This window comes from Anolis carolinensis, chromosome 3 (assembly GCF_035594765.1).
Source record: "Anolis carolinensis isolate JA03-04 chromosome 3, rAnoCar3.1.pri, whole genome shotgun sequence".
Classification (NCBI taxonomy): domain Eukaryota; kingdom Metazoa; phylum Chordata; class Lepidosauria; order Squamata; family Dactyloidae; genus Anolis; species Anolis carolinensis.
The window spans coordinates 185,730,750-185,745,892 of NC_085843.1; the positions used below are offsets into that span (position 1 = coordinate 185,730,750).

The 15,143-nt window shown below is 37.3% G+C and overlaps 2 protein-coding genes across 7 annotated transcripts in view; one reads left to right on the forward strand and one right to left on the reverse strand.

The window, feature by feature from the left end:
• ppp3cb (protein phosphatase 3 catalytic subunit beta) overlaps nt 1-11,220 on the forward strand; it is a 41,823-nt gene extending 30,603 nt beyond the window's left edge. For 2 of the 6 annotated variants that reach the window (XM_008114237.3, XM_008114238.3), the window contains exons 13-14: nt 6,153-6,173; nt 9,645-11,220. In XM_008114237.3, the coding sequence (XP_008112444.2) occupies nt 6,153-6,173; nt 9,645-9,823 (200 nt within the window). In that variant the 3' untranslated portion in view covers nt 9,824-11,220. Of the gene's footprint in view, nt 1-1,637; nt 1,712-6,152; nt 6,174-9,644 lie in introns of all 6 variants that reach the window. The other 4 variants (XM_003223103.4, XM_008114239.3, XM_062975890.1 and 1 more) reach the window with 3 other exon arrangements.
• Nucleotides 11,221-12,635: 1,415 nt separating this feature from the next.
• anxa7 (annexin A7) overlaps nt 12,636-15,143 on the reverse strand; it is a 32,766-nt gene continuing 30,258 nt past the window's right edge. Inside the window, exons 12-13 of the mRNA XM_008114234.3 lie at nt 14,472-14,584; nt 12,636-13,630 (exon numbers count right to left, since the gene is read on the reverse strand). Coding sequence (XP_008112441.1) covers nt 13,508-13,630; nt 14,472-14,584 — 236 coding nt within the window. The 3' untranslated portion in view covers nt 12,636-13,507. The remainder of the gene's footprint in view (nt 13,631-14,471; nt 14,585-15,143) is intronic.

Below are 15,143 nucleotides of genomic sequence, written 5' to 3' on the forward strand. Positions count from 1 at the left end.
TAATGAAAACCTTGTAAAGAAGTAGAACTCAACGGGTGTTTAAGTGTGCTCATATTTTTTTTGCATGGAAGTAAAAAAGAACTATGCTCAAAATGTACTTGTAATCTGGCTTGTTCACTATTTTATAAAAGGTTCACTGGTTAGTTGTTGCCAGAAGAATATTGTGAAATTCTTTTTTAATGCTTTTGAGTGATGGTTGTCAAAACAGAAAGTGGCCTTTGTACCATTTCTTAGCGTTATTTATATAAAACTTCTCCATTTTCTGTGTTGATACATCATACTGTTGCAGCTTCTCTGCTGTTTTCTAGCAGATATTTAATTCATAATTTCTGTTGTTTTTTACCTTCTCAGAAAGAGCTACTTTTGCCATTTGGTGTAATCACTTCTGTAGAAACTCAAACTTTGTCTAAAAAACAAAAGCTTTTCTCCTTTTTGTGATAACAACTTTAAAACTTTTTTAAACAGCTACATTTTATTTCCACATTGCCAATGCCCTCTTTTGGACATATAATTAAATGTTTATATGTCCTTGTGTGTATGTAATGTGTGAACATTTATAAAAATAAATGGTGTGTTTGTGTTCCTCATATCAAAAAAATCTCACTTCACAAGCATTTTGTTCCTAATAAAGTAGATCTTGTAAAGTAAACCATTAGATTAGCAAATAAAGCTATCCATTTTTATTGTGTGAGGTGCTTCACAAGGCATCATAAATATAGGAAATATTTGAAATACAATAGAATTTCAGGATGCACTCACAATTTGTTGTGTTGCTAGAGGGGTTATCAGTTCTTGTTGCAAATAAGAATTTGCTATAATGGGTAGGAATTATTATTACTCACAAGGAAGAAGCATCATAACATAAACTCAACAAATTACCAAACCAATCATTCAGGAGGCATTTTGTTTTTCTAGGTAAATAGGTATGTTTCTAGAATTAGGCTCCATCAAGATAAATCAGATACCTTACAGAGGTGAAAGGAATGCTTTTATTTTTATTTATGTATTTATTTATTTAATTGAAAAGCCAACCTAGATCTTATGAGAGAAGCTGCTGGATATGGGTATTATATCCTTAATACCTGAATTTTCCATTCTTTGGTTTGGTTAACTTTTCAGAATGGTATGATTCAGATGAATTGCTTCCTCAAAAACTATTTTATAAAGTTTTTGCACTTAAAATAACTGCTCAGCAATTTAAAACAAGAGGAGGAATTTAATTGTAGTTATAATCTGCCATTATTTTTTGCGGGGGCTAGGAGCACAGGATCCCCACGAAGGTGGAAAAACCACAAATATAGGTCTGCTGTTTGTTTGTTTTTAATCCAAGGGAACACCATCTAGACATCTCAAAGTCTTCTAGAATGACTCTTTGTTCAACTTCCTCCATAGAATTACACTGGAGAATCTAGAAAATGCCTAGAGAGAACATTTTTGTCATGTGTAGTTGTAAAAGCAGTGGCAAATAGAATAAGCCACAAACAATTAAATCTTCAAATTATCCTGCAAATGTGGAAGAACGCCTGTAATTGCAGTCACTATAAACTTCAAATTAGATGTATAACTAACATTTTCACCGTAATGGCAGTCCTATGTTCTTGCATGTCACAATCCTACCCTTTGTGCTCCTGTTATAGGTCAGGATGTAATTGTTTCATGCACCTGTCGATGGATTGGTCTTGCACCATTCATGGCAGTAAGATAACGGAAGGTGAGCTTTATGGGATAGTAACCATTTCTAAACTGGAACCCTGGCTTATTTACTTAAAACAATCTGGACTTTCTCATGTATCATTATGTAATCTTTATGTTGTGCTTGGAAAAGTGTGTGTGAAATCTTTGGGCGTCATTGCAAGTCATGGCTAATGATACTGAGGTGGATAGATGACTTACACAGTAGCATCTTATGGAATCCTAGAGTTGGAAGGGACCACAAGGGCCATTCAGTCCAACCCCTTGCCATATGCAGGAAAAGAACAATCAAAGCACTCTCATATGTTCCTTTGACTCTCAGATTCACATGTTCTCTATGCTCAGTCCTTTGGTGCAGTTATGTGGCGGTCAGAAGCATCAACTTTCAGTTTCAGTAATCCAAAAGTTAACTTTGATTAATCTTTGAAACTAGCCAGCTTTATATACAGATCTTAAATTTGTCTTATTCCAGTATAATTAAACTATGTAACTATTGTAAAACTATAATTAAAACTAACTGCAGCTTGTCCAACTTTGGGCATAATATTAAAGGACATCTAGTGAAAAACAAAAGCAAAGTTCAATATTTCCTTGAAGCTACTCCACAGAAGGAGAGAGAAGCAGGAAGGTGAATGAATCTAAGGTTGGGCCAAGTTGATTTCCGTAATGATAAACAATAGTTTATCTTACATTTGAACAGAGATCGTTTTCTCAAACAGCCCCATCCAATCCTATCCGAATAATCCCAACATGAGGATGTGGAGCTTGTGAGTTCGTTAGGACTTGACATTTGATGATCCTAAATGAAATTAGAACTAGATTCCACAATGTGTTTTAATATGTAACATTGCAAGTCTGCATCTGTGCCTAAGGTGGCTTGAGGCAGTCTTCCTTCTCTCAGCTACCAACAAAATGATAACATAATTAAGTATTCACACATTGCTAAAACATACGTACATTTTGAAATAAATATACTAGTGTAATTTATAAATACATCTGTGCAGAAAAGAAAAGCTCTTATGATAGTAACCAAATGATTATGACTCTTATGGTTACAAGACCAATTTTGAGTTAAAAGTCTTCTTGGGTTTTATAAGTTGGCTTCATTAGATTCATCAGCATTTTTGTATTGCACAGTTATGTAGATAAGTGCATAAACCGTAGGAGCCCAACTAGAGTATCAATAAGCTTTAATAATTTTATAGGACTGATTTTTATCTTTAAGACAGTGGTTCTCAACCTGTGGGTCTCCAGGTGTTTTGGCCTACAACTCCCAGAAATCCCAGCTAATTTACCAGTTGTTATGATTTCTGGGAGTTGAAGGCCAAAACAACTGGGGACCCACAGGTTGAAAACCACTGTTTTAAGAGCTTACTGAGTGAGAACATAATTCTTTTAACCAATTCTGTTTTTCCCATTTTTATAAGGATATATAAAATTATTTGTAAGAAAGGAATCAATAAATGTATTTGATTACATGGAAGTCTTAATACTTTCAAATGATACAATCTGATTTATCTTGGGTTATATGTGCCATAAAATTATTCTCTTGCACTAGATATGTATTTTTTTCACACTTCACAAAATGTCCAGAGCTTGTTGGGTATTGGGTCTGATTGTAGTGTGTGACAATAGCCGGAAAATAGACTCTCGTCATGCAACAGAATCGTGTTATGGATTGCTCTGTAACATTGCACTAATTATGGCCAAATTTGCTTTTAAAGTGGCCTAGGATCATACTACGGATACTATACTAATAAATGCTCTCACAAATGTTCTACATTGGCTTTTAGCTTTTCTGATACTGGAGAATACTGTTATGCCCAAACGTATCCATGACTACAGTTCATTGGGCTCTTCTGCTATGACAGTTGTATTGATAAAGGGAGAAAACAACACAGGTATAATAATACTGTTGCAATGTTTAATAGATTCCACAAATTTGTCCACAAAAATAGTCTGGTAGGCTTATTTCCTGTTTTCAGGAGTTATCAGCAATGAGTGTTATGTGCCTTCCTATGTGAAACAGTTTGTTTTAGGGCACGGGGAAGTTAGTTTTTTATTACAACTCCCAAGAATCATCATCCTGGCTGTGAGGTTCTAAAATCTGTACTTGTGTGTGGCATTGCTCAAGACAGGGGCCTCCAAGCTTTTTAAGTCGAGGGCCAGTTCACATTCCTTCAGACTGTTAAAGGGCCAGACTATAGTTTGAAAAAAAAACATGAACAAATTCTTATCCACACTGCACATACCTTATTTGTAGTGCAAAAAACATGAAAGAACAATACAATATTTAAAATGAAGAGCAATTTTAACCAATATATACTTACCATATCTCAATGGGAAGTGTGGGCCTGCTTTTAGCTGATGAAAGAATCAAGTTGATTAGGATTGTTGTTGTGTGTCTTCAAGTTGTTTCAGATTTACAGTTACCCTAAGTCTAAAAAGTTTAGGGTAGGGACTGAGTAAAGGACCTTGGAGAGGCGCATCCAGCCCGCGGGCCCGAATTTGGGAACCACTGCTCTAGAACAAAACTTGTTATGATGATAGTTGCATGTTCTCAAGAGTTTATGTAAGGATCCCATACAGTTGTTTGCACAACCCTTTCTCCAAGGAAGTTATCTAGTACCAGTGGCACTTACAATGATTTCAATTCCTCTAGTATTAAATTGGACTGTGAGTTCTAGTCCCAAAAAGTAACTTTTAAAACTTTGGTTCATGTGAGAAACATGTGGTGAAAAAAAAATCCCTAACCAACTGCCCTTTAAAAAGCTTTGGTCCAAACAGCACACATTCCTAATTTTTTAATCAATGCTGTATGTCACTCTGACACTAATTGAAATTTGCGGTGAGTTCCTCCATCATATCTAGCTTTTCCACAAGACCTCCTTTGGGGTTTACTTTGATTTTTTTTAAAATAGAACATAAATGAAATACACACTAAAACATGCCCTAAGAACAGTACAGTGGACTCTCTGTTAACCGGAACTCAAGCAACCAGCAAAAAAAAAATAAAAGAAATCCTGCTGCACCCCCAAGCTGATTTTATAATATAATAACATTTGTTTCAAGTTTGCCTTTATTTGTTTTTAATTATTGTATCCCAATATTAATATCAAGTCAGTGCAGAGTTTATGGCATGTTATAGTATTGCCTGTTTCTAATAGTAGCTCATAAGAAACCAGAAACTACATTTTTCCAACCTCTGTCAATCCCTATGGGTGCCAGTTAACGGGAGAGTCTACTGCATATGAAAACATACAATTTCATGTAAATGTTCCATATATGTTATAACAATAGAAAAGAACTCATAAAGTTGGTGATTATATTGAAACATTCTAGAAATTAATAAATATATCCAATTTTGTATATTGTTTTGTGGCTTGTATCAGCCCCTGTATTTGAAACTGAGAATGCAGTGCAGCTATTTAGTTGGAGGCAGTGAAATTGCACTAAAGTGTAATGCAAATTACACTTGAATTAAGCAACATACTTCCCTTAATGGGAGAGATGTTGTTCAACATCTGAGCTTTTTTGAAAATCCAGATTCTTCTACCAGATTTGTATTCATCATACCTGATTTCTGTACTCCCCACAATTAAAAATTCATTGGGTCTGGATTTCCCCCACTACAGCCCTACTATAAATGTGCAGTTTTGCCTCCATATTGTGCCTACAAAGTCTGTCATCATCATTGAAGCAAATGGTGATGAGGATAATTGTGATGTAAAACTTGGATTTCTGAAATTAACATATTTAATACCATAGTGGATTACAATACAGACAGTCCCCAATTTACAAACAAGATAGGTTCTGTAGGTTTGTTCTTAAATTGAACTTGTATACAAGTCAGAACAGGTCCTTTTTAAAAGTGTAACTCCAGCCAAAAATATATATTGTATAGCTTTGGATAATATAGGGAAGGGTTAACACCCGTGTTGTTTATTTTGCTGTCTGTGCCCATTCAGATTTCACCTCACTTTCTATCCCTGTGAGACTTGGATTTTGGAAAAATTGGCTTGTTGTGGAAACAAGGATTGGAGATAAAGCTTCAGTGGACACATCTTTTCCCCATGATAACTCTTTCAGGAGTGAATTTCCCTTCCTCGGGGTAGATACCTCTGACTTCCTGTTGTCTCACCCCCGTTCTTAACTATAAGTCATTTGTAAGTCAGATGTTTCTAACTCAGGGATGGCTTGTAATGTAAATAACATTGCAGTACTACTTTACCCTTTAAGCTATTTCCATGTTTTTGAGAACTCATAAGAACAGGCTGTTATTTATTGTTGTTGAATAAAAACATTAAAGGCAAAAAACACACAAAAAAAACAAGGAAAACAAAACTGATTTTAAAGTAACTGAACATATTGCACGACTATAACCGACGTTTTCTGCTATGTGATATTACAATCTTCATATTTCTCGTTCATTTTGCATGCATCTACTCACTTCTGTACAGCCACAGTAGAGGCTGAAAAAGGTATGGTCTCGGTGTCTTCGCCATGGGGCAGGGAACAGTGACATCCGGGGGAGGGGGATAGTCAGCTCTATGGGATTTCCTCATAATTGTGACTTGCACAACCAGAAATGAATCACAATTGATTCATTTGTTACATCAAATATTTCACCTTGTCATGCTGATGCCTGTTGCCTTGACCACATGCGGCGTTTTTGCTTGCCAGTTGTGAAGTGGGGGGGGGGGGTATCTTTTTCAATTAACAACGTGCTGTGCTTAAGTACCTTTTTTTTAATTATTTGGCATGCTTCCAGTGGTGGCTATGGCTTTTGAATGTTGTCTCTAATACAGCAGGCCCGCATTCAAGGACATACATTAGCCTGAAGACACAAAGCAATGCTTTTAAAATTCATGGCAGTAGCTTTTCGACAGCATCTCCCTGTTCAGATTTTCAGGAGCAGGTTCCAGGGCCATTTAATGTACTAACAAAACAATGCAAGCCTTCTCTGCCATTTTGTCATTTGTCAGTCTGAATTAGGGCCTGCATCATGTCATTGCTGTCCTTACCATATCTGGTAGTGCAAGATTTATTGTTGCTGCATAAAGAATTTGCTTATATTATGGGTAACCTTTGTTTATGTAAGGCAGTGGTACCCAACCTCTGGCCCTCCAGGTGTTTTGGACTTTAGCTCCCACAATTCCTCACAGCTGAGAGGTTGGTTGGGATTTCTGGGAGTTGAATTCCAAAACAAATGGAGGACCAACAGTTGGGAACCACTGATGTAAGGTATACAAAGTACCAGATACTGGCAAAGTAGAAAATATATCACAGGCTTACAAAACAAGTTACTTAAATGTGCCTAAAAACATAAGTATATATGTCCATATGGCTTTTTACTTAGAAATGCACAACTTCCAGACTACATCACGCACACCGTTTACAACTACACTTACTTTTAAAAGTAGGTTTTCAGGAGCGTACGTAGAGGCAGGCAATAACTTCCTTGAGTTCCTTCCTTCTTTGGAGCCTGTCCATATTTGGTCTTCTAGTATTGCTCGGTTGCTCTGCATTTCCCAGGATTTTGGTTAAAATCCTTATTCTTGGCAGAGCTAGTTGGCAGATTTTTTCTAAATACCATGTGTTTGGTCTTCTATTGTGCTTTACCAGTTTTAACAACAAGTGTTTGTTTAACAAAAAAAACCTGTTCAACCATTTAGTATCCACAGGCTAACATTAAAAAAATCTCATGACTTGTAAGCAGCACTTCGGTAATTGAGGCTGTCTCCGTTACTCATGACTTTGAATCCAGAATCAAACTGTTCTCTTCAAGCAGTTAAAAGGCTCTCTAAGTGAAGGCCATCTTAAGTGTGATAGCAAGGAGCCAGGCCAGAAAAGGTGGCTCACACAGGCCAGGACAGGACTGCTGTCACATCAGATTATCAGAATAGTTGAAACCTTAGAAGTGGAGAGGATCTAAGCCACATTTGGCACAACCACAGACATTTTTTAAATCTTTGTTGTATAGTGCAGAGAAAGACCAGTGGCTATGTGTGTAATTAAATAAACAGAATATACTTTGGTTTGCTTTTGTAAGAGTATAAGAAAGCCAAATTCCTCTTACACACATACACACACAAACATGCATTATCTCTGTTTGAAGAGGTCTAGAAAGGAGTGTCATGCATCCAGAACCATGCAATACTTCCTTAAAGGTAGCTTCCTGAGGAACCAGGCACAGAGTACCAAAGAGTCTCCGCAAGAAAGTTTCTCTGAAGATTTTTGAAGGAAGAATTGTTGTGTGTCTTCAAGTCATTTCTGACTTATGGCAACAGTAAAGAAACTAGATCACAAGCTTTTTCTTGGCAAGATTTGTTCAGAGGGGAAGTGGCCTTTGCCACCTTCTGAAACCACGAGAGCACAATTTGCCCAGGGTCACTCGGGGGTTTCCATGGCCAAACAGGGATTCAGACCTTATTCTCCAGTGTCATTGTCTAATGTTAAATCCACTACAGCACATTGTCTCATGAAAAAATAATAGCAAACTGGTTAAGAGCTTAGGACGGGCTCAGAAGTTACAACAGAGCAGGTACAAGCTAAATATTCAAGTGTCTATGCTTCGGAAGTAGGTGTTGAAGATCCTAGCTGTGACTTTTCAACAGAATTAAACACAGGGTTGACTCATGTGCTTCTGACATCAGCTCTGGCCATTCTCAACACTTATGGCAAGGGCTACCTCCAGGCTACCAACATTTGTAAGTCTAGAGAAAGAGTTTTGTTTTTGTTTTTCAAAAATGTGGACACTAACCAGTAGTAAATGCTAAAATTTAAATAGGCTGATCTGCAAGATTAAGATATGTGCTGCTCTTATATGTACTTGCTTGCTCTGCAACACATGAAACAGTCTGAATAATGGAGCAAAATCTGATAGTTGATTATCCATATAGATCTTTGGAAAACCCTGAAATCTGTTTGAGCAACCTGTTTCTTAATATTTCAAGCAACACCTAAACCAGAATGTTTTATCTTTAAGATGAAGATTTATGGGGGGGGGGGGTGTTTTTTTTTGTTTACAGGAATAGGTTATCTTTTCTAAGTACTGGAGGTGTGGGTAGGAAATGGGCTGTATGCTTCGGTAGTAGTTTGCACACACTGCTATTGCCATAGGCAAATATAAGAGCAACGTACAGCTGCATTGCAAAGGGTTATATTCTCTTCCTGTTTCTGCAATGAACAAAGCTACCTAGGACTCAACAGTAATATTTCCCTTACTGTGGCCATTTAGTGGCTGGTGGGGAGCAGAGGGGGTTGGAGAGGCATTGTGCTATGTCCTTAAATCATCCATTGGGACCTCTGGAAGACTTGGTGGTGTCACTGGTCTGTATCTGGCTATAATGACCTTGGTGGATGGTGTCACTGGTTTGTGTTTGGCTATGGGGACTTAACTTAATGTTTCTTGAATCCACTGTCTTCACATCCTCTATGAGCAATGGAAAGATCTGGAAAAGGCGAGATTGTTGCAGTGAATTAATGAATCCTGGGGAAGGGGACATAGCACAGTTCCACCTTTGAGCCTTTATCCCATAATGATGTAGGATATTGTCCATCATCTCTTAATTGAAAACTAAAATGAGCTCCTGTCTCCTTGATTCGAATTTCTTTTAAAATCTTGCAACTTTCCTGGCAGAGTTTTCTGAAGCTGTTGTAGTATTTCCTCTCTGCTCCACCTTCCTAATGGCAGCCATAAACTACATTTTGCCACCTTAAGATTTTGATCCTTTTTATAATTCTCATTCCTTGAGAGTTTAGCAGTAGTCAAGTGAGCATGAACAGAAATTACTAGTGTGCAGCAAATGAAATGCTGGCTAAGTCATCTGTATAATCTGACTTCGTAACAACCAAGCTTACTGGGTTTTGAAAATAGGTTTCGTTCTTTTGATTAAACATTATGCTGATTTTTTCCCATTACTGACATGTCCAATTTGCATTTTGTTAAGCAATACGAGGATTCTCTCCACAACATAAAATCTGCAGCTTTGAAGAGGCAAAAGGTTTGGATAGGATCAATGAGAGAATGCCACCAAGGAAAGATATTCATCTGCAGAGCAGCATTAATTCCATGAATGCATCAAATGCCAATAGAAACAATGGGACTGGTAACAACAACAGCCAGTGACCACCTCCTTTGCGTCACTGAAATTCTGTTTTGCCTGATAATTCCTAAAGGGGCGTTTCTTTATAGGATAACAGCCAAAACATCCCAAGGAGATCTAGCCTTTTTTATACAAAGCAAGACTATTACTTGATCATACAGAACTTCAGCAAGAACGCTTTGGGGCAATGATCACTCTCCAAAAAGTGACGACTTTGATATGAACTGCATGTTGTTAGAGCTGCCCTGCGAAGAGGGATTTGGACAAAAGCTCGTGCTGTTATCATGATAGACTGATATGTTATTCTTTAAAATAATTGCCAATGCTTTTTATGTTTACAGGACAGGGTTGTCTTTTCAAAGAAAAGCTAGATGCGTGGGGGGGGGGGGAGGTTGTTTTGTTTTAAATCAGATTTTCAGATGTGCCCCTATTTATTTAACGGTCTTAAGAACTGTCTTGAAAACATAGTTTTACAATGTTTTATATTGGTCTTAAAACAAGAATCTGAGACTGCAGACAAATCAGTGTTTCAGATAAAGGAAGAAAAATGCCAAAAATCTTAGTAACTGTAAATTGCTGATATCAGGTATACTGTTGCTAATAGTGTATAAATTGTTAACATTGTTTTTAATTAAAATTTAATCACAAATTTCTATATAGAGATGTTTATTACTTGAAACTAACTTTTGGAAATATTTTCATTTAGAAACCTTTTGCCCAGCTTTTGAAGACTTTCCCCACACTTGAATCTTAAAATATGTGTAACTATAAAACATAGATAATTTAAAGTCTGAACTTTGAACTAGATGAACTTTGTACATTACATGTAAAGTAAATTTGATTCATATCATTTCTGTAAAGCTTGGCTTTGTATTTTGTGTGTGCACGTTTTCATTTTGAAAATATTTAATATATATACTTATGTAGAGGGGAAAAGAATATTTTGGGTTTTGCAGATGTTATGAGTATTTTACTTCATTCAAGTTGCTTAAATGATTAATAATAAGGGGCTGAGTGACTGCAGATGTGCAGTTGTACTTCTGTAAAAGTATTATTTTGGCCATGCAATGCACAAGTATTCTGTTGAACATTAAGTTGATAGTGGAAAAAGAAGAGCAAGATGCATGTTCTGTTTTTGATAGTTCCTGAACTGTTTGGTTAAAGTAAAATAAAAAACCAAGTGCTCCTTTAACAAAGGATGAAGTGTAGTTACGTGCCACTTTACTTTCGTTCTCTTGATATTTTGCTACATACATTTTGAATTGAATATGCCAGTGGATTTCATCTCCCATTTTTTTGCCTCAAAATACAGTCAGTACATGACCTTGGTGTGAGTTAGCAATTTGTGCATGTTGGAAACCATTCACATATTTTATAAAAAAAAAATAATTGCACAATAAATTTTGTGTTTGGGCCATGATCTTGTGTTGGTTTTGAATTTTTTTTTACTGCTAAAGGTGGCTAGAAAACATACTTAATGGAAATAACATTGTATAAAAATCAAGATTCACAAATCATACGTGGGCGAAGCTTAATAAAATTGCAATGGAATGTTTCCTTGTAAAAGCAGCGATGATTTCCAAAACTTGTATAAGTCATTTTTTATAGTCTATCATTATTTCTACTAATGACAGGCATCTATTGTTGTTTTATAAAGTTGCTTATATAAAAAAATATTTGCTATATAGCAGGAACAAACAGCACAGGATATCTCATTCACACTGCCTCCCGAAATTTCAAACTTTGTTTAAACGTGTTTCACAGGTTGTCATTTTGCGGTCCTCCCAGTTCACGGATATGGCTCAGAAAGAGAGAGAAGGATAATGGAAGTAGGCTGTTTCAGGGATATTTCTCTGTCACTGCTGATCTTTGAACTGAACATCCCTAGATTATCCATTTTAATAATACTACATTAAATAACCACACTTTTTAACGATATGCCTCCCCCACCACCATCAATAATTTAATAGATTTATGTGAAATATTATTTTTCCATTTAGGCAACTAAAAATATCATTTTACATCAGGGCTCCTCAAACTACGGACCATGAGCCGGATCTGGCCCACCATAGTCTCTTCCTCGGCCCTCAAATAAGTGCTGTGCTAGCCCCACCCACCCACACAGGCATCCCCCAGCATGGAGGGAAGGAAGGTGGGAGAAAAGGAAAGAAGGAGGGAGGGGGAGGAAGGAAGAAAAGAGATAAGGGAAGGGAGGGGGAGAAAAGGGGAAATGAAGCGAAGTCCTGTAACAATTTGAAGGCAGACAATAACAATCCTAATAAACAACTATCTCATCAACCAAAAGCAGGCCCACACTCCCATTAAGATATAGTAAGTTTATGTTGGTTAAAATAGTTCTTCCTTTTAAATATTGCATTGTTCTTTAGTGCTTTTTTGCACTATATATGTGCAGTGTGCATAGGCATTTCTTTATTTTTTCCAACTATACTCTGACCCCCAACAGTCTGAGGGACTGTGAACTAGCCCTCTGCTTAAAACGTTTGAAGGCTCCTGTCTTCCATGAGTGGGCAAAATGCAGCTCAAGGGTCCTGGGAAACCCCTAAAATGCAGCCCTGGAAGCCTCCCCTAGAAATTCAGAGGAAATTTTCCTTAGAACTGGTAAAAAATACCCAAAGCTACCTGCAGGTTCAGTAGCTTACTCCCCTTCAACACACCCCTCCAAAAATGGCAGCTAGAAATGCCATTACATTGATGCTGGTGTACTTAACCACAGGCATGGGCAGGAGGGAATGGCCCCTGCTGCCTCCACAGTTGCCTTTTTGTGCCCTACATCCTCAAAAAAAAACAACAACAAAAGCATTTCATTCTGGTATCTTGGTTTTAGTTTCTTTTAATCTTACACAAACAGCACTTTAGATGTCTCCATCAAGTCACTTTAACTGCTCCCTTTTTATAAACACAGCTTTGTTTCAATTAGCTTTACATGACACAGGATGGAAAATACTACGAATGAGTTTACTGGCATTTGTGTAACACCCGTGCCAAAACTTTTGGCAATATTCTTCCAGTTTGGTATTAGTTTACAGACAACATGCAAGACGTGCAACAAAATCTTCCATTGTGCAGATTCAAGGACCCACTTGAGCAAATTAGCCAGGTCTTTTTCTAGGAAGACCCATTTCACTTACGCATGGCATGGGAGCTCATGACCACGTCCTTTTTTCCTCCCAACTGATGCATAGTGCTCTGTCATTCTGTAGGACAGCTGTGGGGGCTACCATCATTCCCCAGGATTATGTTCTTCTGAAAACTGGGGAAATGATCTTACCCCTAATGCAACATTTTCCATATGCATGGATGGTGCTGCGTAGTCTACCTTGAGTCTGAAACTTAATTTTCTACATGAAAATGGACTGGAATATACCTTTGATGATATGTCCATGTGTTTGTATTATGAAAGCTTATAATAAGAAGTGTGATTTACATTTAAGTGTTATTAGATTATTGCCCCATAACAAAACAAAAAATTAAAAACACATCTCACACCAGTTATGTAGCAAGTATCTTATTTTTATATATTATAAAGTACAAGATTTGCATTAAATTTAAGGCTATTATATGTGCAAAATAAAATCTCTTCAAATCAGCCAAAGCATACTTATTTATATATTCTAGGATAACTTATATGCTGCGATATAGTTGGCTCTTTGCCTACCCAGCTGCTTCTTCTGGTCCAAGGATGCTCTCTACTGGCCAACAATGGCCAAGAGCAAGCGTCTATAGTCTCCACTTGTGTCACTTGATATCATTGTGGCCAAAGTCTTCTGGAACATCTGAGTGAACAGCATTTTTATTTGCACAAGGTCAATCTGTGCCAAAGGAAAGAAATTTATTATGGAGCAGATAATTGGAAGCCGGCAAGGTATAAGGAAAGGGGTGAAAGGAAAATAAGGCTCTCTGCAAGATTTGTGTATGGCTTTAATCTCAACAGAGCAAATGCCTATATCCCACAAAAGCATGGGTTTTGGTAAAACGAGGTGTACTCGGGAACCATCTCGTTTCATACTCAACTTGTTACTGAGGACGGGAGAAAACAGGGCAGCTGTTGGACAGAAAAAAATAGCTCATAAAGTCAAGAGTGAGAGAAAGCCACGAGAGAGCAATACCATTGCAGATGGCAAACTTGGTTAGCTTGGATTTAAGACAATGCCAATTATCTTACCTGCTTTTACCTAGACTTTGGTGATGTGGCAACCATTCCACAGAACCCCTTAAAGAGATTCTGCTTGTATTTTAACATATCACTAGACTACTTGAGCAAAAAGAAATTGGCAAGCTGCTCAGCCAGCATTATCTCCACAGAATGCAAAATGTTATCTGATGGACTATGCATTATGTGCATGCTGAATTGGCCAGAACTACTGTAATTTTTTTAAGAGACTACATTATACAGTCAAGTCCGGCAAGTCCATTCTCCATCCTCTTAATTAAAACCTTCCTGCCAAGACTGTTCTCTCTCATAAGAGTCAAAAGTCTTGGAGAACAACTGGAAAGTGAAATAATGAATCAGTTATTTCTATAAAATTCATGATGTGGCAATGAACCGACAGGCAACTTGAAGGTACCTGTTAAACCAGCTTGGAGATAGATGAATCACTGAGCCTTTAATTAAGTATATCTTAAGTACAAGATAAACACAACACTTCTTACCTCGCTGCGAGTGACTACAATTCTGACCAGTGTTGAATCATCCGTTCCCGCTCCTTTCATGGCATGATAAAGTCTCTCTGCAAAATAGGCTGGGCGATTCAAGGCACACTGCACTGCAAGGAAACAGATCTGCATTAATGTCCATGTTAAGATCCATAGCTCACACCAGCTCTGATTCTAGCAGCAACTTTCAACCTTATGGTGATCCCAAAGCAAACCTATCACAGATTTGTTCAGAGGGAGGTTGCCTTTGCTTTCCTCTGAGACTCAGAGTGACTTCACCCACTGGGTTTCTGTGGTTGAGATTTGTACTCTCCCAGAGTCTTAGTACAACATTCAACCCACTGCATCACACTGATTTAATTCAAACTGCAATTTTTTCTCAACTTATACACGTTCGCATTTGTCATCCAGAATGATGTTCACATTATTCATCCAGAAGGAATGATTGTGTCTTAATGTTAAGCAAAACGCATAGTTAAGCGAATTCTGTTTTGAAAAAAAAAGTCTTAAATATGCAAAGTAATGATATTTGCAGTTGCCCTCTTATTCTGTAGACTTGGTTCCACTTGTCTGGTATGGGGAAGAAGAAGATTTCTGACCACTTGACCAATTTTGTTAGAAATTCCTCCAAAACCTAATTATATGTAAGTGTTTAGCATGAAGAGAAAA